At 39.5% G+C, this 23,138-nt stretch overlaps 1 protein-coding gene across 7 annotated transcripts in view; it reads left to right on the top strand.

Annotated features, from left to right (window-relative positions):
• Positions 1–23,138, top strand: part of tenm3 (teneurin transmembrane protein 3) — a 229,612-nt gene that overhangs the window by 76,391 nt on the left and 130,083 nt on the right. For 5 of the 7 annotated variants that reach the window (XM_027282801.1, XM_027282800.1, XM_027282799.1 and 2 more), the window contains one exon: positions 3,099–3,284. The exons of the other annotated variants lie outside the window; for them this stretch is intronic. In XM_027282801.1, coding sequence (XP_027138602.1) covers positions 3,099–3,284 — 186 coding nt within the window. The remainder of the gene's footprint in view (positions 1–3,098; positions 3,285–23,138) is intronic. 7 annotated transcript variants of the gene reach the window in all.

The raw sequence follows: 23,138 nt of genomic DNA, 5'->3' as shown, positions 1-23,138 counted from the left end.
ACACACACACACCGCACACACACACACACACACATATACACACACACACACACCGCAACTGTTTTATGTACTGTATGATTATGTGAAAATTAATATCACAAGTCTTCCTCTCCTGGAGTGAGAGACTGCTTTTTGTTTTGCTTTATTTTGGAACATAAACAGTTGTAATATACTTGCTTGGAAATTTATATGAAAATGTCTCTTATTATGAAAGGCTTCTCATTATAATCAGTGCAGTGCTGATCAATTCTGCACAAATTATGGAGTCCAATCAGAAGACCATATCTGCTGTTTACTATTGCCCACATATAGCACAGTTCCTATGTAGTTTCTATTTCCCCGCTGGTAGGGCTGCTCGATTATGGAAAAAAATCAATATCACGATTATTTTGGTCAATATTGAAATCACGATTATTCAGACGATTAATTTTGAGTTTCACAATGCATTTTTTCAGCATTTCTCTCTTTCAAAAAACACTTTGTTATTGATTCATTTTGCAAAATATTCAAATTAAAAATACATTTTGGCTACAAATATGTACTTTACAGCTGTTTTGCAATGTATAAAGCATTAAATCAATAAAATAAATATACTTTATGGAACACTAAATAAGGCATAGAAAAACATAAATGTATCCAAAATAAACTATGGATCCAGCTGCTCTGCAAATTCTCTATATTTATAGAACAAAATAAATATAATAATAAGCATAAGCATCAATAAGCAATAAGCATCTTCTTGAAACCCTCACCCTCGACTGTATTAATGGGTTGCATATCTTTAGCTGAGAAATATCCCATGGCAGCTGTTAGGCCCCGTTTACACGTACACAGGTATTTTAAAAAACTGAGACATTTCCCTTCGTTTGTACCGATCTTTTACACACAAACGGTGAATTCGCCTCTGAAAACTAATCGAGTTTTAGGCAGCTGATGCACCAAAAGTGTGACCAATGTCTACCTTTCGCTATGATGATCATGGAAGCAAGCCGCCCATAGGCTTGGCGTAGTTATGATGGCGCTCGATGGCGTATTTATGCGGGTTGATGTAAATGAAAACTTTTTTGAAAACGATGCTATGTGCACGATGTTATTTTGGAAAACGGAGGGAGGGAAATATTCGTTTCTCAACATACCCGGCTATGTGTAAACGTGGCCTAATGTCTTGTGCCTCTCTGAACTTGTCGGATAAGGAGTCGCATTAAACAATGTGTCTGTGATCGATGACTGAGTTTGCGTTGACGTCTTGCTGGTTGTGGCACTGGCTTTGTCTTTTTGTTTCTTTATTAATTCGTCATGAGTGACTTTGTACTTTTGTTTGAGATGGTTGAATACATTTGTAGTGTTACCAAGAGGAGCAGCTATTACCTTGTAGCAAATCTTGCACATTATGTGCTGCTGCTTCTCGTCGGATTCTTCTCATTCGCTTTCAATCTCACTCACTGTTTTTGAACACCAAACGACACACCTCCTCACTCTTCAGCTGCGTGAGGGAGTATGGGCTATCCTGTTAGTCAGTGGGGCCGCGTGAAATGGAATGTATTGCGTATGCGCGTCTCTCAGAACTTATATAATGAAAAGTGGAAAATAAATCGTTTAAACTCGATTATATGATTTTTGAGATCGTTTGACAACAACCTGCTGGGCAGGTAGGGCAGGTAGGGCTTGTTTTTTTCCATCCACAGAACCACTTGGGGAGGAGATAGTGGGGGTTGGGTATTTAATAGAAAATGCCACATCCATGTGATTTTCTATCTCAGTAACAGAAACAGGCCAAAAGGCATTCTAGTAAATAATTAAACAGAGACTTATATCATGTTATTTTGGATCGTTTTGCATGGGGTTGCTGTACTGTAGTTTTAGCCTGTAACCGCAGAAATCCAAATTAATGTCGGGGTAGATGGCTGCAAGGGACAAGACTGGCTGAGTGTTTGAAATTTTTTGAGTGTGTGCATTTCTCTACTCATGCCTGTGAAGGCAATAGATAGAGAATGTGTGATATCCTTGATCTGTTGACTACAGTGAAAACCATTTTGTTATTCCTTAAAAAACTAATAATGCAATCAGTGTGTGTGTGTGTGTGTGTGTGCAGTCACAGGGACAGAGCTTAAGATAGGCGTGTGTTCCCTTCTCAGCATTAGCATCTGCAGATGTGTGAATGCTCAGCCAAACAAGATTACAATTCTTTTCCTGCAAATAACCTAACATTGATTTTGTATTTCAATTTCTCCCTCCTTGCTTGCAAATGTGAAAGATCAAGGGATTTAGACAGAGACATAACCCATTTTATCTGTAAAGAAGCCACCGTGGCAAGTGCTGTTAATAAAATGTGTTTGTTTTTTTTCCTTTGCTTTTCTACAACTAATTTCATTCTTTTGTGCCAGCACATTTGTATGAAATACAAGACTGGACAGAGTTATCTGTCTGGTCCAAACACATCCACACATGCACAAACAGAGAGTAGAGCCATTTAGCATTCAGAAGTCACTAAATGCCAAGGTTACCACATCGATACACAATTGATTTTGCACACTCTTCTGCTTGTGAGTCTGGCCTCACACAGGCACAGCGTATAGCCAACAGAGCCTGATGCTCAGACTGACACCCCACACACTTCAACAACTTAGACCAAGTCCTCTTTCAGTCACAAATCAGTGGTGAAGATGCAATGTGGAATTTAATCAAGCCCTGTCCTTGAAAACTGTAGGATATATGGAGGTATAGAGTGAAGAGACAAAGGTGGCAGAGGGATGAGGAAGGACAGGAAGAATGCTGGTGTCCCCCCAAGACATGGTAGGCAAGCTGAAGAAGAAACGGCAGAGTCCTGAATGAACAGTGTCTGTGCAGGTTTATAGCAGCAGCTCAGAGTGTATACTGTGACTGTTTGGCTGCTTTGGCCCAGGAATTGTCCTTCAGTTCACTTCATCAGTGTCATGCCACTTTCAGTCACACCATCAGCACACATCCCCACAACCCATTGACCAGTCATTTCTTTTTTGTTGTTTGTTAAGATTTTGTTTGTTCTTATTGTTGCTACTTTTATTCATTCTTCAAATTCATCATTCCTTTTTTTTCTTTTTGGTTGTGTTCTTTCATAGGTTCTCCAATGCCCTCCCCCTCCTGTCCATCATCTGTCATTGACCAATCACATCCACAATCAGCCAGTCCACATGACAACCCATTGTTAGGCAACGTGGCTGAGCCAGACTCAGAGGAAGAGGAGGAGGAGGAGGAAGAGGAGGAAGAGGAGTATGCAGCCCGATTGTACTTACCTGTAACACATGGTAAAAGGACTTTACTCTGCTTCATTAATCACCTTCAGAAATTGAATTTCCTTGTCTAATTAAAACTGACAGATTTATTGGCTTGATGTTTAAATTATTATTATTATTGCCAAAATTAAAGATAATTAATTTAGCACGTAATCTAATTTTAATCACCTTAATCAAAGAACAAGCAGACGATTCAGAGAGAATTTTCTTCTGAAATGTGACATGCTCAGAATATTCACATACCTGCTCACATTTTGCCATATTTCTGCCTCATCCAGATAAGTAGCAAAATAAGGCAGTAATTGACGTGTTGTAAAACAGACATAATCATTTGAGTCAACTGAGTTCACCCCAGCTTCCACTTCATTTTCTTTTCCTTTCTGACTGTTATACATTTGAAGCTGCACCATATGAAGTGTAGTTGTTTTATATCTTGATTGATGATGAATGTTGAGATTGCCCATGACACTTGGCAAGCACACAGGTTTGAACTTCTTATGACTTCCAGTTTGCTGCCAGTGCTTGTCCTCCATAGATCAGCCAGCCGTGGTGGGAGTCAGACCACTTTCTCCTGCTCTGTCATGGTTTTCCTCAGCCTTTTGTTATTGCTTTCCAATCTTCCCTCCTTTCATGTCTGTTTCTGGGTCTTATCACACACAGCAATCTTCTGAAATCAAACATTTATTAAATACTGACATATTTGAGCCACAATCAGGTATATTACAGTAACCCTTGCACATTAAAGCTGCAGTAGCTAACTGCATATTTGCTGAACCTGTCACTATATCCTGACAGTAGTACATGACACAGATGTGAAAAAAGCTCCTAACAGCAGTTGTAAGTTTTCACCACGCCTGAATGAAAACAACCAATCACAGCCAGGAGGAGTCTTGAACACAGTGTTGTATTATGCTCTCACTCAGTCAACCTTCAGCACGCGGCTTCAGGAGAGGCCATCAGCCATCCCTCCTTTGCCAACAGTATATAGTACAAAACACGCATTATGTTCAGTGCCTTGGCACTCGTATCAAGTAGTAGAGGTATGATGACAAATGGGGGAATAACTTTTGAGGGCGGACAGTGGTGTGTGCACAGGCTCTCATCATGCTGTTTTCTGAAGACTAGAGCACTTTGCCCTGGAGTCACGTTGCACTGGAACACCATCTTTGAGAAGACAAGTCAGTGAGACGTGCCGAAGCTCATGCCGATGAGGTTTCACCGGTCAAGGCTCATTCAGCTGTGGTTAAACTTATGGGTTTGTTGGGAGGACTGATCGGAGTGATACAAGCAGCCAAGAGTGATGCAGAAGATTTCGCACTGTGTTGCTTACTGCAGCTTTAAAGGCCCCCATGGTAAATGGACTGTACTTATATATCTCCTTTCTAGTCTTCCGACCACTCAAAGTGCTTTATAGTACGTATCTCATTCACCCATTCACACACATGGCGCAGCCTTCGGGAGCAATTTGGGGTTCAGTATCTTGTCCAAGGACACTTCGACATGCAGACTGGAGGATCGAATTGGGGATTGAACCACCAATCTTCTGATTAGTGGACGACCCACCTCTGAGCCGCCCCCATGTCTACCTGAAAATGATATCTTTCTTTTAGTTATTTTTAACACAACAAGTAAGTAAGGTTATGTCAGATTCCTCTACCCACTTCATGACTGAACAAGGCATCATTCAGACATGGACTAAATAAAATCGACAACCTTTTTTTTTAACGATGAGACCCAAATTGTTGTGCTGTAAGCTCTAACTGTTAGCATATTTAGCAAAACGTTTGGTTAGCATGGAGGTGGAGAGGTTTCAGCATTTTCAGCACCGGCTTCATCTGATGGGGGCTTTGCATTTAGCGGGTCTTCATTTGATAAAAGTACTCTTTTGAATGTGTTTGTGTTTTACTGGTTGAACATCTGAGTTGTTTTGGACAGACATGTTTTGCCAGATGGGGTTGATGGTAAGTGGATCATGGTGGAAACAATTTTGGGACATGGAAAGAAAAGAAAAGAGTGCTGTAGAGATATCTTGGGGGGATATTGTGGCAGAACTAATAAAAATCTGACTGAATGTATCAAATCATGACTCTGTTGAAACTTGGGCTGGATAAAAATTTTCGAGTGATGGAGCTACTTTATTTTGGACAGAAAATTTAATTTCAAGACAAAGTCATAACCCACAATATGGATTCTCATTCCTCTATGACAGTTTTTTATGGAACATGGGATACACCAAGGTTAGACAGCTGCCATTTTTGATCATAGTCCAGCTATAAGACTTGACTTGAATTTGGCATATTCAGCATCTGCTCTGCTTTGCCATCATGCCTGCTCCTGGTGGCTCTCCACATTACAGATGTTAGGCTAGAAGTTCGGGATGAAACCCTAGTTTGGGGCCACAGGGGCTCTGTTTGGTTCAAATCAGAGTGCTGATCTGAGACCTGTTTGCCTGTGGAGGTTGACAAGCACCAGATGCCGAGTCGTGCTGGCTGGCCAATGAACCTGGATCAGTCTTCTTATAGTTAGGAGTGTGATAGGAAACAGACTTTGATGGTTTGAAGAAAGGAACTAAGACAACCACAATTAGAGTCAGACTACATCAGGGGAGGGGGCATGAAAGGGAGAAAATAAAGAGGTAGGAGATTTGGAAGGAAAGAGAGTGAGAAAAAGAAAGACAGCTGCATGGAGCGATGGAAATAAAGAGACAGACAGACGTCTCCTCATATATACATTGCCATCTAAACATAATCAGAAACAGCTCTGAAACAGGGTCTTAAAATGGCTAAAAGGTTGTGCGTGTATGTGTGTTTGTGGATATGTGTGTGGTCCCCTTTCTCCAAAGTAGTTTCAGCCTGACCTAACCCACCAATGTTCAGCCAAAAATCTAAAATATCACTCTCACCACTTCCTGCACTTTTAGACATGCTTTTTGTTTCTGTATTTGCTCATATTGCTCTGTATCCTTTCTGCCAGTTTTCCTCTCTTTGCACCAGTGATTTTGAGGAAAGTCAAGCAGTAGAGCAAAGTAAACGAGAGACCTTCAGCTTACATTGTCTTACACATAAGGGCACACACACAAATGCAAACAACAACCTTTTTTTAAACTCCTTGTTTTCAGGAAAGCGAAGCTGAGCAGTGAAAAAAGAGAATGTGAGAACAGTGGAGAGAATCCAGACTTTTCCCTTCTTCCCTTACAGCACATTTTCATTGGCTGTTTACTGGGACGACCAAGTACTGTATGAAGCATCTGAGGAAATTGTATTTTTTATTTTTCGCTCCATAAAGGCAGTTCCTGAAAGTCTGCCCAACTGTCCTACATGGAAAATGGGTTTCAGGATAGAAGCCACAGAACATAAAAGCCAAAAAGATTCCACACCGAGGCTTTTCATACAAACTGTACTATTGTGAATACATACTGTATACAGGCAACATTTATGGCTGACAGAGGGCAAAGTATACCAACTGTGCTGGAACATCGAATTTTAGAAAAAAAAATTGTTTGACCCCCATGAAACCAATTTTTCAGGACAAGACATAATACATTTTTAGCCAGTTCTCTCCCAATTCATTAAATAGTAGTTTTCTCATATGGAAGTGGTTGGGGCAAATAAACACAGAACTTTCACTCAGGAGACCACTGTTAATGGTAAATGGGCTGTACTTATATATCTCCTTTCTAGTCTTCTGACCACTCAAAGTGCTTTAACACTACATATCTCATTCACCCCATTCACACACATTCATACACTGATGGCATTGGCTGCCATACAAGGTGCCAACTGCTCATCAGTTTGAGGAGCTGACCATTCATACACATTCACACACTGATGGCACAGCCTTCAGGAGCAATTTGGGGTTCAGTATCTTGCCCAAGGACACTTTAACATGCAGACTGGAGGAGCCGGGGATTGAACCAGGGATTGAACGCAACCCAAAATTCACACAAATCAAGTCCAGTAGTGGTGTGTACAGAAACACATCTAAGCATCAAACCTGGAAAATCACATAGCTCGAGAAAAGATCAGAAGAACATTTTAAATAATCTCAGTTCATTCATTCATTCATTCATTCATTCATTTGTTCTTCAATATATATGTTGAAGTTGGTTGGGATGTTTATAGCCACACTGTGTTGAGTCCTCCACATCTTTTTTAATGGGTGTAAAAGAAAGAAATGCAGATACTGTAGGTAGTGTGGAGGAAAGGTGTGCTGCTGTTGAAGGAAGTACACTTTAGACTGTAGTATGGCAGAGCTGCATCTGTCTATGTATGTCTCCATGTACTGGGAAGCCAAATGTTGCCTGACAACAGAAGTGTCTGAACTGGCATGGTTATATTCCTCTCTCTCTTGTTTACCCACATACGCATGCACTTACACTTGTGCATAACTTTCTTTTTCCTTGTTTACAGTAGTGAACAGTGTGCTTTTTTGTGTTCCTTCCTTCCACAAAGTGTAACGCAGGCACTCTATTATTTTATCCACATTGCTGCCTCAGGCTAAGGCTTCCTCTTGAATTCTGCTTGTAGTCTACAGAACTGCTGTGTTCATCTGAGGGACACAAAGTGGATTCACTTTAAGAGATGGAGTTTAAAGACTCCTTGTAATGCCTTGTAAAGCCTACATTTTGAATAGGTAATCACAATTCGAATATATATATATATATATATATATATATATATTATATATATATATATATATATATATATATATATAGAGCGGAGAGAGAGAGAGAGAGAGTTTAATAAACATCTCTGTGGCTCTACAAAGGCACAAAACATTTTGGAACTGAACAAAAATGATTAAAAAGTGGTTTGCTTTGCTCTTTGTCCAGTGAACGTCTCACAATTAGCAGTGCATTTTATGCAGCAATTGGAAATAATGACTTTTCTGCAGTTTTCACACACTGCAGTCATCCAGTGGGCTGGATTGGTCAGATTGGTGGGCCTGTTCTGGCCCACAGGCCATATGTTTGTCTCCCCTGTTCTAGATAAAGAATGCATTATTGATTCATTCTATAATAAATGCAGTAAACAAGAAACAAACGGTACCGGATCTCCTTTCCAATAAAAGGCCAGTATTTGCTCTGTAAATCGTTTCAACCCAGTCGTTGTTTTAAGACAGGTGAACAAAGCTGCTGTAATAATTTGCCGTTCTTTCCCCCCTTGAGACTGAAAAGACGCCAAACACCCTCCACCCTCCGCCTGTAGATGGCTCAGAGACGCCAAGGCTATCAGCTTGGAGCGGGAAAAGCAACAGAAAAAAGACGAGTTTGTTTGCAAACGGCGGGATGACGCCAAAGCTTATTGACAACGTCTATACTGAAAGCAAAAGGGAGGTCAGACTGAGGCTGAGAGACAAACACGAATAACACTTAGTGCTTTTTACTTTGCGACCAAGTAGGCAATTCTCCTCAACACCAGAACTAATCAATGAGCCATTCAATGAAAGAGTGAGATAGACAGAGAGCAAGAGAGAGAGAGAGAGAGAGGCAGACAGAGAGTAGTATATAGTATAGTAACTACACATTTTTCAAGAAAGACAGTGAATCAATGATATTATATATTATTATATGACATAGATATATGTCAGGAGAGAGAGTCAAACTGCAACACAACAATATTTTAAAGAATATTAGATGGGAAGAGAGTCTGATGGCTGGTGGCTGGTGGATGGTGGATGGTGGCTGGTGGATGGTGGATGGTTGGTGGATTTAAGCCTCAAACACACACACACACACACACACACAGAAAAGGCCACAAACACACAGCTCACGTCTGAGGCTGATTGCAGAGTGGAGTCACTTAAGTAATTCCAACTGTTGTAGCAGACTCCATACAGGGAGACAGGCAGGCAGACTGAGAGATAGACAAGAAGAGAGAAAGAAAGAGTGAGTGTGTCTGTGTGTCTGTACACTGTCCTGACTATGAAATAAGACATAGATCGATGATTAGTTTTAAATGATTTATTATAATGCCAAAGCAGAGATCACCTCTGATTATTTTACAAGCTAAAGTTGAGTTCACTGTTTTGTCCTCATGTTTGGCGTTAAGCTCTTGTTGCTCTGCAGTTTTTCAGCTTAGTGATGCTTCAGAGATTTGCAGGGCTTAATTGTGAATCATGGGTCATGTTGTTGGTCTCAGAATGGATGTGATGCTTTTAAATACATTCTTCTTCTTTTTTTTGTTGATTTGCACAGGTCGTCCAACCTAAAGCACAATAATTCTCACCGTCTCCCAATTGACCCTTAGGAACACTGCAAAAATGTTTCCTGACAGTTTTTCCTCGTCGTTCACTTTACTGTCATGGTGGGATTCAAATTTAGCCAACTAAAACAACGTGGTTAATGTGAGGAAGATTATGTTCAAGATTAAAAGAAGTTACACTGACTGCATTGGTCTCAACCTTTTTAAGTCTGTCTTTTAGCAATATTTCACTATTGTAATCATAGTCATCTGTTGTGGAGACAGATCAGTATTCTCATGACTGCGAGAAGTTACCTGTCAAAAAGTGCAAACATCTGTCGTTTTCAGCTGTTTGAAGACAACCAATGGTCTGGCTCCCAACTCGTCAATTACAACAGCTGGTCAATGGCTCTACACTTCAAACTAGTACAGACTGTAGGTTCCCATCTAGTGCTAGTTTTGCATGTGCAGGGTTCTGTGGTCAAGTTAGCAACAATTAATATACAACGTCTGATCAAGTTAGCAATGCTCGACTGTGAGTACTGTGAAGGTCGTGTGTGTCGTGTGGTTCTCTATATTGTGTCACCTAACTTCAGCAGCACATTAAAACATTAGGCCAGACTGGCGTGTTCAGAAATAATTCTAGGGAACCTACAGTGTTATAGTGACCAAGCGGCCATATGGTCCCATGGGGAAAATTCCCTTTGATTTTAATGAGCCCCACATTCTCTCATCTAGCATCACACTCATGACAAACTTCTGTTTTAGCTCTCTGCTTCTAAACCTCTAACAATCACTAAACAGTCAGTATGTGGGCTCCATCCAGCAGTTTTAAAATAACCTTGTAGCCTTTAAGGGCTTGGCTCTTTCACTGTGGTTGTTATTGAGATTCAGCTGTATTTCAATACTGGCAATATGTTTCAGCTGATACTCAACCCAATAAAGCAAATTTGATTTTGAGAGAATGTTGAGAGAAAAAAAGGAGAATGTGATGGAAATATGAAAACAAAGAATAGGACATAGGTAATGAAAACTCGTGGTGGCTGAGAGGACAAAAAGGATAGAAAAGAAGATGAAAGAGTAAAATAGAAAAAGCAAAGGAAGACCCAGTGGCTTAGTGGAACACTGTCTTCCATATTAATGACTAGGCCAGAGTGAGGGAGTAAAAGAATTGATAGAGAGAGAGAGAGAGAGAGAGAGAGAGAGAGATGGCTCCAAGAGCTGACTTGGCAGGAGAAAATGAATGAGAGAATGAGGGCGAGGGAGACAGAGAGGAAAGGGAGGGTAGATGAGGGGTCAGTGCACTGGTGCTACAAGAAGGAGAGAGAAATGTGGAGGACTGATGAGAGGCTCTGAAAAGGCTGCAGCTGCCTATACTAAATAACTGAGTGGAAGAGAGGATAGGAAAGTAAAGAGAGGAGGTCAGGTGAAGAGGACAGCAGTAGTGGGAGGGAGGTGATGGGAAAAATAGACACATGGAGGAAGAGAAAGATTTAGATGTAGATCAAAAGACGAGGCTCAAGGTTTTCCAGTATTTCGTCCAAAACTATTTACGGAGAGGAAAAGGACAGGTATTGGTATTGATACTCTCTACTGTCATATGCTTTATCTCTCTCTTACCACCACTCCCACTCTCTCTGTCACCACAAAGCCATTCTCTCTCTCTCTGCTTTCAGTTCTCAAACAAATGAGCTTAATTGTCAAAGCATAAGTCTCTGTTAGCCTCGGCAGTGGAACACCTGATAACATAATGTTTCTGTTTGGTGCGTTCAAATAGTAGTGATAGTAGTTCAAAATAGTGTTGCAGCATGGTAGACACACACACACACACACACACACACACACACACACACACATATATATATGTATATTATATATATATTATATATATATATGGAGATATATTATATATATATTATAATTATATATGATATATATATATATATATATATTATATATATATATATATATATATAATATATAATATATAGTATATATATATATATATATAGATAGAGAGAGAGAGAGAGGAGAGGAGAGGAGAGAGAGAGAGAGAGAGAGAGAGAGAGACAGACAGACAGACAGACAGACAGACAGAGAGATTATTTTTTATATAGTGTAGGAGTGTGTATGTGTATATATTTATATTTATTATTTTTTATTTTCACTTTTTATTGTTCCTGGTCTACATCTCAGTATGAACTAGTACTTTTTTTTATCAAACAGCTCTTTACCTGCAGTCAGTGAGTGGTTGTTGTGAGTGTTGAGTGGTATTATGTACATCTTGAAAAAAGAATCCTCATCTATAATCAAATTTGATTGTTTGAGCTTGTTGTGACAGAAACAAGAGGAGGACATGAAATGAATTCCTTTGAAGCCAACCCATTTCAAGCAGCAGTATTAAGTTAATATTCAGTTCACTCCACAGGGGGAACACAGTCTAGTCTTCTTTATTCAGTATATTAAGTGAAGGCAAACTGTGTCTGTGTCCTTTCAAATTATTCAACCATTTTAAACAGCACAAGGTCAGCATAAGAAGCAGCTAGAACTCCACTAACACCATCAACTCTATTACACTACAGGTGTATGCAAAAACAAACAAAGAAATAAACAAATTGAAACATTTTTTATAAAAAAATTAATTCTTTATTTAAAAAAATGTATTTAGTTATTCAGCTGAAACATAAGTGTATGTAAAGTTGAATTCTGTTGGAATCAAAATGATAAATTGAATTTCAGCTTGCTTTGATCGGAGGCTGCTCTGGATTTAGTGGCACCTGAACTCAGCCAGTCTGCGACACGGTGAGACAGACAGACAGACAGACAGACAGGACTAGTGGGCATACAAAGACATAATCCTGAATTCCTGTGTTGTTTTAAGTGGACCTCAGTTTCTGAGATGATATCTGGATATTGTTCTGCTGAAAAAACAAAGAAACAATGTCCACAGCAATAGTTAACAGGATCTCAATGACTCATTGATATAGTCATGAAACAGACACGCTGTGCATACATTGTGTGGAGAGGTTCAGCTGTTATTGGTCCAGCTGTCTGAGGAAGGATTCCTTCACACTTTGCTGTAGAGGAGATACAACTGAATTTCATTCCTTAAAGGACAAAAGACAACTCGCCTACTAAAGCTGACTTCCGCTTTTTTTTTTTATCTGTGCAATACATTAATATAATAATAATATAGGGAACAAAAATAAACTTGACACAGTTTGTGAAAAATGACAGGCTTAAGCTAAACTGGTTTTGGGGGCCACACTGAAGTTTATCGTCAAACTGTGCATTCACAGCTAAAATACAAATCAAATACAGCTAATACTTCAATCGGATATCAGTTATGACAAAATTTATTAACAAAATCACATATTTCAAGATCAACATCCAGCTTCTGGAGCAGTGTTTTTTTAGGTAAAAGCACAGTAACGTATATGTACAGTAACCAATAATTACCTGCTTCTCACAGCTTATACAGATAAAATATCCATAACATGTAGTTTATGCACCTCTGAGTGTGGAGAAGGTTGGCGTAGTGAGCAAAGATGAGCAATTTAATATTCCACAGCTCTGATCTAGCCAACTCTAACTGACATCACTGTTGTTAACACAAAAAATGTTCCTTTTCCACCAAAAAACTTCAAATACACTGTGGCTTTCATAGACCATAAAGTATATAAATTATTGTTAGTGACATAACGGATATTGATTAATTGAAATAAAAAAAAAATAATAATAAAACAATAATCTTTTTTATATTATCCACTAGCATTTGTGGTGTGTGTGTGTATATATATATACATATAATACACTATATACACTATACACTATATATATATAGTGTAGTTATATATATATAGATAAATATATATATTTAACATACACACACACCAAAAATGCTAGTGGATAATTAAAAAAAGATTATTGTTTTATTATTATTTTTTTTTATGTTCAATTATCAATACCTTATGTCACTAACAATAATTTATATACTTTATGGTCTATGAAAGCCACAGTGTATTTGAAGTTTTTTGGTGGAAAAGGAACATTTTTTGTGTTAACAATATATATATATATATATATGCTATTATTTCTTGTTCATCTCTCCCTTACAGGAGAGTGAAGTCACAGTCACACATGAAATACGTTTCACTTAACTGCATTAGCAGCAGGATTACATTTAGGTAAATATTTCAGATATACATGTGGGCCCACTTTCTTTCCTTTAATGGAATGTAGTATAGCTTAAATGATTCTGTTAATTACATGTAGTAAAATCCCTTCCCAGGGATGCTTGTGTCTAAGAGGATTACTGTGATGCTAATGCTGCCATTCAAATGCTCTCAGAGTCCTCACTGTCATTTTTGTCTGACCTGCTGTTGAACAAACACTGTGACTTGCTCCCATTTCCCTCTCACACTCTTTCCTTCCCCGTCCTTCCTGCATCCCATTATGTTATCATTTCATGCTTTCTCTTCCTCTCTTCCTTCTCGTTTCACTTTGCCTTAATACCTTCACATGTGTCACTCTTTGTTTCTTTCTCCAGTCCTCACCCCCCACCCCCCTTCTCAGTAAGGGTGATGTGTATTGTCAGATGCAGCAGCCATGAAAACACCAATTTTACAGCACAGAAACTCAGAAGCAGCCGTTAGAAGGAGCACTGCCACACTGCCACACACACATACACAGCCCCACATCCTAATCTTCCATCAGCTTTTCATTTCCAACATTCACCGTCACACTAATGTTGATTTAGACCTAATTCTAACTTTAACTGAACTAACTAAACTCCTAAAACAAAGTTTAGCCATGAGCATGCTCCTAATTCTAATTCTTCAATCTAAATGGAAATAAATTAAAATCAGCCATTTGTTTCTTGGAAACCAGTCTAGATCAGTGATCTTTCTTTTTCTTTGGCCTTTTATGATAGGACAGCTGAAGATAGACAGGAAACAGAGAGAGGGGGAGTGACACGCAGTAAATGGCCGTCCGATGCGGGATTCGAACCAGGACCAGCTGCGGCGAGGACTATAGCCTCCACACACGGGGCGGCCATTTAACCCACTACGCTACCAACCACCCTGATCAGTGATCTTTCTACTCATCCTCATTAATAGTTCATATTGATTTCCGTTGTACTCTAGCCTGTTCTCGAGGGAACTGTCTGTGTTGAAAATCTGAAGCTGAGGATCAGGGCTGGTCTCTGTGTGCTAGATACCCTCATTGTACCTTTACTTAACTAATTCAGATTTTGCAGTTCATCCAGTCTACAGTGAAGAAATTGAGGGATCTCACAGCTCCGAGGGAGTTCCTCACTGGTTCAATCCCTTGGTTTTTTGTTTTGTTTTGTTTTGTTTTGTTTTTTTGTGTTGGCACTCTTTTCGAAGCCTGGTTGCACTTCTCATGTGCTTTTTTTTATTAATAATAATATGGTTCAGCTTAAAGGAAGAGGCAATACAAATACAATGGGTTACAGCCGAATACAAAGAAAGGGAAAGTATATAAATAGAGTGCAAAAATAAACCAGACTGCACTGCTTTAAATATAACACATGTCCACAGTCCCTGCTTTCCTAATATGTTCCGAGGGAGCGGCCTAGTCTTTTGAATCATGGAAAATGAACGCCAGAGGCAACAGAGGGGGTTTGAGGGTTAGCAGAGAATCTGCTGAAGGCCAGTGTTAACTCAAAAGAGTTAAAACAAAAAAAAAAAGGTCGATGGAAAAGTATATTCTACAAGTGACAGAGCAATTTATCCAGGACTAATGTAATAAACTCCTCCTTTTGTTTCATTAAAAGTCTGGCTGCAGAACTGTGAATAAGCTGAGGATGACCCTCGTTGAGACAAGTTCAGTCTGCTTGAACAAGGACCGGTTCAATACAGGCTTTGCATTCAATATTGCTAATAAGAAATCTGTGCTGCACCTGCGCTGCCAGAAAAAAAAATGAAAGCATTCTATCTTTTACTCATTTACAGGCTGGATTACATTCACTTCCAACTTTTATTCCAATTCAGATAGTGTGACATTGATGGACTGCACATGACTCAAAGAGAGGAGGTCAGAAGGGATGATGGAGAATACAAAGCATTGGCTTTGACACCAGAGGCTGGTGTGCTGTTCGGTTAATGCTGCTAAGACTCCACATATGTCTGTTCTTTGGGTTCATGTAGGTGCAGCAGTGGGCAGTGTAATATAAATCATTGATTAATAAATACATATGACAAGTAAAGCTTAACAAATAGAAATCATATTATTGTTTGGATGGTGCAGAGGGTCATGGTGTGAACACAACACAGTGTTTGGGAAAACAAATGAAATACATGACCCACATGTTAAATATTAATGTTTCATGTGTTGATAAAAGGATAATCTAGGTTGCGTTGTATTTTTAGAAGACAAGGTTGCCTCGGCAACAAACATTAGCCTTAGTTGTGCAAATTTAGAAGAGGCAAACATAACGTATTATGTCTGATGCTGCTAGCAGTTGTAAAAGAAGTGTAGCGTTGTGTTTTCCAGGTAGTGCATCAGAAGCTTGCACTTGCTTGTGTTCCTCTGAAGGTCAGCTCATTTGGAGTGAATGAACGGCCTCTTCTTAAGGCCAGACTGTATAAAGAGTGCTCACCAGACTGTATCTGCTATGTCTGTACTTTGAGCAGGTGTTTACCTCGTAGCCTGCTCACTCTGTAATTTGCGCTGGCTAAACACATCTGGAGTAAAATAATAAAGGCACACTTAGTGTTCATGGTTTATGTAATACTAAGCCAGTCCCAATGGAGCTATCCCACCTTCAAAACATCTCTGCAGCCCTCTGTGTCTCTTCTCTTCTGTTTTTCTATCCTTTCCCTCACTGTGGGTCATTGAGCAGAGACGGGCACTCTCCACCTACATGCCCCATAAAGGCAGCCTGTGGCTGGGGATAGAGGCCTGCCTCACTCCCCTCTCTTTGCTGGGAGTCCAGAGGTGGAATGAGTTTTCACGCTTCAAGAGCCACGAGTCTTAACTCTTCTACTGACCTCTTTCACTTTGTCAATGAGTCTTTTACTTTTCCAGGATCTATTCTCTCTTCTTTTTCTCCTTGAAATGTCTCTCTGTCTCTCTCTCTCTCTCTCTCTCTCTCTCTCTCTCTCTCCCTTTGTCTTTATTTCTGCCTCTTGCTTTGCCTTCCAGTCCATGTTGTTCTCTGTAAACCTTGTCCAAACTCCTTTTGTTGACCATTGTTGTTGCTTCTGAAACTTTTAATTGACTTCCTGTGTCACCTCCTGTTTTTTCTCTACACTCTCTTCTTCTCTACTTGTTCAATTTTCTATCAGCAGTGATGGAGTTCAAACCCTGACCTGGGCCTTCCTTTCTAATCTTGTTCTATTTATTCATTTTTTAAAATGTATTTTTTCATGAGGTTACTTTTGGATATGCCACCTCTTTTATAAATTCATATCTGTTTGTGTTTCTGTACTTGTCCTTTTTTCTCCTCTATTTCACTTCATTATTTATTACTAATGCTGCTTCTTGTCATATTTTCTTTCCTGCTGGGCCCACAAATAAGACTCACTGAGGACAAATCTTAAGGACTCTCCAATGAAATCTAAGCTCATAAAAGAACAAAACCCTGGAAACACTGACAATAGAAATGTATAACTTTTGACATGGCTTATTAGAGAGTAAGAGAGAGAGAGGAAAGGCAGTGATGCAGAGAAAGAACAAGTGCTGTGCAGAACAGAAAGGGCGATCGACATATAGACATACATAGAAGACAGAGAGTCAAAGTGAAGCTTGTAATCGCTCTGGCTTTGACAAATAACCTCTCCCCTCAACGACACTTCACCTCACCGCTCCACTGAGATGCCAATTTACTGTGCACACATCAGTCCATCACGCTGATGGAGAACTGAGTGTGTGTGTGTGTGTGTGTGTGTGTGTGTGTGTGTGTGTGTGTGTGAACTACACAGTCACACACTCTCAAGTAAAATTATTCCTGGGGGTTCACGCATTTGCTGCAAAACATTTGTTCTGCCGTACTGTAACTACAGTGTGTACACTGTGCACACACACAGCACGTCCAGGAGGTTCATAGAAGCATTGTTTGTGCCACAGCTTTGTGTTTTTTTCTTCTTACTGCACTAGTGTGCTGTGGTGTGCCACAGAGTAACCACAGGACGCTGCAGTTATCTCATATGTAGATATTGTTGTGACATCATTTTGTATCCTGTATGGCAATAATTTGCTTGGGTCGTTTATATACTGAAAAAAAAACAGTCAATCGTTACTTCAACAAACATCTTGAGGAATGTTTCTGATCAGTGTCTATTAGACAGTCAGCATCTCTGTAAACAGGGGCTGCCAGTGTACAGTGCAGATACAGTAGAAGATGTGCTTCCTTACATCATAAGCAGGACATATAGAGCTTTGAGAGCTGGCTGACTCAGGCTTTGTATGAAGTCACTGAGTGATTAAACACCATTGATGCTGACTGAGACACTTCAGATAATCAGAGCCAATAGATCTGACACCTGCTATTTATTCTCAGAGTGATGTGTTAGTTAGATGGTAGTTAATGGTTTGACAGATTACAGATTTATGAAGTTAAATACACTAGAGGCCAACATGGTATAGAGATACTAGCAGATATTTTATTTTCATCCCCACATTTTATATCATATGTCATTTTTTCCGCTCTCAGCAGAGTAGCTTCAGTCAAGATATAAAATAAAATATATAACATGCACATATACAATATACACACACACACACACACATATGTATGTATATATACACCTCACAGTAATGGCTTTCAAAGACAAAGCGCCATTTAAAGCTCATGTTTAATAAATGAGATGACTGTGTTTAATAATCAGGAAATTGGAGCGGTGAAGTAGTTGGGTCCATTATTTTTTCCCACAGTGTGATTTGTTTTAGGAGACAGAGGCAGAAGGCTGCAGCCTCTCCACAGCACTGATGTGCATGGATTTTTCACTTTAGCTAAGGGAGTTGGAATTAATTTGAAAAACTCATTTGACCAAATACCTTCTGCTAATGGATTTCTTTCAAAATTAATCTTGTGACAGGTCTGTGTGTGTCTCTGTGTGTGTTATGATCATGATTTTTTACACAAAGTGTAAAAGAAATCCCAAACTATATAGAAAAAATAAAAAATCTCTATTTGAACATGGACTAAACAGAGAATTAAGAATATTAACCTTCTAAGAGGTAAGTAAGAGGAATAATACCAGGTTTTATTCAGTTATTATTTTCTGTCCGTAGTTTTTTATTCATTTGGCATGGACTTCATTTGGCTCAGCTCAGATAGCCCACGGTAAATGCTGATTCCCTGTGGAGAAAATGAAACCTCCCATACATACTGTACATATGAAAGAAACTGACTTTCATCAACCGATGATTTCATCTCTTTTCACTCCAGAGATCTCTTTGGTCTCTTCATTGATTTGCATACCTTTATCTGTCCTTCTCAGGGTCTGATGCCCTCTCCTTCTCTTCATTGCTGATCTCTTACTGCTGTCTTGCTCCTATCTTATTTTCTGGATCAGGATTTTCTTTTTTTTATTGCTGACACACATGCTCCAAAGAAACTAAAAATCCAATGTGTATTTAAGTAAAAGGGTGATTTGACTTTGAGGAATTGGGGCTTAGGTGCAATTGACAAGCATGTGCTTTTAAAAAGAAAAACAGCCGATTTTCTGCAAATAAGAGATTTGCAGCAAATCGCCGTTTTTTCTCCCTGGTGTTTATTCTTAGAACACTGGAAATTAATTTGAACTCAGCTAACTTTCAATACATTGCCAATACATGGAACTAATATTAAGTTTATTGACTGAAACAAACTTCCATGGCTATTTGGAGCTCTGTGTTGGTAGAACAATTTGAGCACAGGTTCAAGTCACATAACTTCTCCGTTTGATATTATTTAGTAAATTATTTGGTGTGTTGTCATGGTGTTGTATTTGAATTGCCTAATACCACAGATCAATTTCTGCTTTACATACCAGACAGATCATTTTTGTAGCTTCATGAATTACTGCACTGCACATGTTATCAATAAGTCAGCTGGCAGCAGTGTTAGAAATCACATGACTAATGGTGGAAACTGTGACCAATGACTGCCTTGGCACTAAAGGAAGCTCTTGGACACAAATCAGACCAAAGACTATTTAGAGACTTTTTTTGGACAATGACGAGGAATGATTTATGTAACACTTTTCACAAATCATCTGGAGGCTATGAATGACTCTTTACTGGATAATTTGGAGGAAATCCTAAAAATACCTCCGTGTCGGCCTTATTTTTAAGTCTTCTTTTGGTTTTTGAAGTAATTCATGAAGGAGAACATTTCTGTCAACTGAAGAAACACTCAAACCATGAATGCTCTGAGCATTTATACTCCCATGAAACAAAGCACAAAGCAGGATTAACATTCATCAGTGGACTGTGTCTTGTAAGTGCTGTTCTACATGTTCATGCAACAGCATCATCTAAAAACAAAGACAGGGAAAGTGTCTGGGCATCAACACACAGGTGATTCTTGGTGGCAGCGAGAAAATCCTTGTCAGTGTCAGTGTCCAGGCTGCACTGATCACTCCTGTATTTCTCTGGAAAGCTGCCCGAGGCTGCTGTTTTAGAGGCATTATGTCCCAGTTGGTTGTCACTTGGTGGGGCACAGTAGCTGTCCCTGCAGGCTGTGACTCTTCTCATCGACACACAGCCAGGATCTCAGTCACAGTACAACATAGCACAGTGTGAGCTCCATTTTCATTGTTTCTAATTAACTTTTCCTTCCTTACATGAATACTACTCAGAGTCATAGAGCAACTAATCACTGTGGGCTGAGAGAAACAACATCACACTCACCTATATAGTTCTTATTCTTCAGTAAAGTTGTGTGATACCCAACAGTCATTCTTTTGGAGATCTGTGTGTGTGAATTCATGCAGGTGTTTCTTTCCTTCTCACAGCTGTTCTCTCAGCATGAAACAGTGTTGAAACTGTGATCTTACTTTAAAGTTTAATGTCTAAAATGGAGAATAAATATGCAAAATGTACAAGGATACTTTTATTGCACTAAATGAGTTGGCCCGTCTCTTTTGTGTAAATATTAGCTACACTAGTTGGACTTGTCAACTCTGGGGACGAACACACATGCTGGACAAGTGTATTCTATAGTAGACATACATTGTGACATTAGGCTTTATGATATGAAACACACACATCAGAGATATTTTGGGAAGATCCAGTGGGACGTTGATCATGACACACACAAGGGAATTTTCCTGCTGCACTAACACAGCTTTTTGTCTGTCAGCTAAAGTAATAAATCTCCCTGCCTTCCTCTCATTGAATTTTTTTTATTAAGCAAACAGTACCCAGAGTGGTGTGTGTGTCAGGGTTTGTGTGTGTGCATGTGTGTGTGTAGATTTTCAGCATCAGAGTGAATAAAAGGTGTTTAGATTTACATTTGCAGTGATGGCACACAGATGTAGACTTGTTAATAATGCCCGAACACTCATCCAGAAATCCTGACTTTATATGTGTGTGTGTGTGTGTTTGTTTGTGTGTGTGTGTGTGTGTGTGTGTGTGTGTGTGTGTGTGTGTGTGTGTGTGTAGCATTCAGCATTTAGCCTTGAAGGTTTGCATAAGTGGAGCAATTACTAAGCCAGCAAAACAGCATATGGACAGAGAGAGAGAAAGCAAGCACTTCCTCTACAACCAAAAAGCCCTCCCTCGCCCACCCCACTGCTCATGCACATATCCCTTCTTTTCTGTCTTTGCTTTCTATTTTCTCCAGTGAGGGCAGTGGAGAATGAATAACAGCAGGGCTGGGAAATGGAGACTTGATGCTCTTTATGCAAATCAAATACCAGCATTGCCATTCATTTCGTTCAGAGCACCCTGAAGACAGAAAAGGAGCCAAAAAGCACTGAAAAAACACAGCAGGGAAAAGTTGAAGCCAGGTCAAGTTTGAGCAAATATTTTTACAAAAACGAAGCTGGGTTTTGTGAAGGCCAATCACTGATCAGTATTCAGCCTGGCTGAGCTGAGTGCAGCATTGGGTTACAGTTCTCACCAGCCTTGACCGGCCAATGCACCGCAGTGGAATTTACATAGTGGTTAACATTGAAGCCTGCAGTCAGTGAATTCTGAATGCTTTGACAGCTACAAGCTTTCCTTCTTATATTTGTCCCAGATGATGTTTAAAATGAGCAAAACATCCAACATTGATTGAGATTCACAAAGTGTCTGTCAGCAGAGTAATTCCATGATTTTCATTGAATTTCTTCATAACTATAGAGAGGTGCTCTCAGTCTCCATTACATTTCTCTAGCGCTTCCTTATTGGTGAAGCATATTTGCACAGCATGCTATATTGTGAACAGTGAAGCATTATAATCTATTCGCACAGTGAAGGTAATTGTTATGTTTCAGACCTTTATTGAAAATTCTGCTTTTAACAATCACCTGTACTTTATTCAGTGAAATGTATGATTATTTAATGTTATTTATTCCAGATGTTGGGTGGTTGGTTGGATTGGCTGCGTGCCTGTGGAAAGATAATTAAGCTGGTGTGACTGGCAGAGCTCAGGCTATTCTGTGGCTCTGTTAATCAAGTGACATAAAGTGCATAGATGAATTGGGTACAGTTATTTTTAGGGTCAATGTCAGTTAAAAATATAGTGAACATCATGTTTAGTGTGGCCTAAAGGTTGTAGAAGTGATCTTGTGAATTGAAAGTCGACAATCCCTCCGGACTGGCAGAATAAATCTGGGTGAGGAAAGTGAAAGTGCTTGCCCTCTCTCTCATTACCACCACTAAGGTGCCAATGAGCTCGGCCTGTAATCCCAGCTGCTCTGGAGCATCAGCTCACGTGAAGCTTGTGGTTGTACAGGGAAGCTTCCAGGTGTGAATGTGATCAGGGCGTTCCTGAAGCATTCCTTTGTCCTGTAGCAGAGTATGTATGTCAGCTTTATGTTATATCTGGATGTATTAACTATGAATGGGTTAACAGATGTAACAAGTATTTGGCTCTTATGTATATTGATGTAGTGTTGTAGCTGTAGTGTATTTCGATATTGTATGTAAAATAGGTCGCTCTAGAGCAGCCCTGTTTTTGGGAGCACCCATGGGTGGGTGCTATAAAAGGCTGCCCTTTGTTCTGGCATGTGAAGTAGTACTGGTCATGGTAGCTGGTCCTTGTGAATGCCGCTGGTGTTTTCATGCTCATGCACACTGAAATGGTCACGTAGGGGTTTGCTTTATCTCGTGCCTGCTCGCTTATGTTCTGTCCACTCTTAAGGTCAGTCTAACAGTCATTGTTACATCTGTCATAAACATACATTGATAGTAACAAGAAATACATGATACTTAACACCTAACCTCTCTGGTGGTTGTTTGCTGTGGGGAATGATATGTCAAGGCTTAACTGGAATATGACAGAAAGGAAATGAAAGTGTTAGGTGATGGCTTGTGTGAACTTTCCCATTGTTTTTTCAACTGTAACTGAGATTTCTAGAAAAAAAATGTTTGAACTTTGCTTTGAATTTCATTGCCACTACCTTAATAAAGAGTAAAGTTCTGCAATTGATCTTCCTCAACATCTTCAATATGTCCATCTATAGCCTGAGGGATGATATATTTAGAGGTGCAGTCTGACTCTAAGAGTCAGCACTATAGTCTC

This window comes from Larimichthys crocea, chromosome X, assembly GCF_000972845.2.
Source record: "Larimichthys crocea isolate SSNF chromosome X, L_crocea_2.0, whole genome shotgun sequence".
NCBI lineage: Eukaryota > Metazoa > Chordata > Actinopteri > Sciaenidae > Larimichthys > Larimichthys crocea.
Note: the sequence above shows the minus strand (reverse complement) of the source record. Positions and strands in the feature narration are given on the sequence as shown.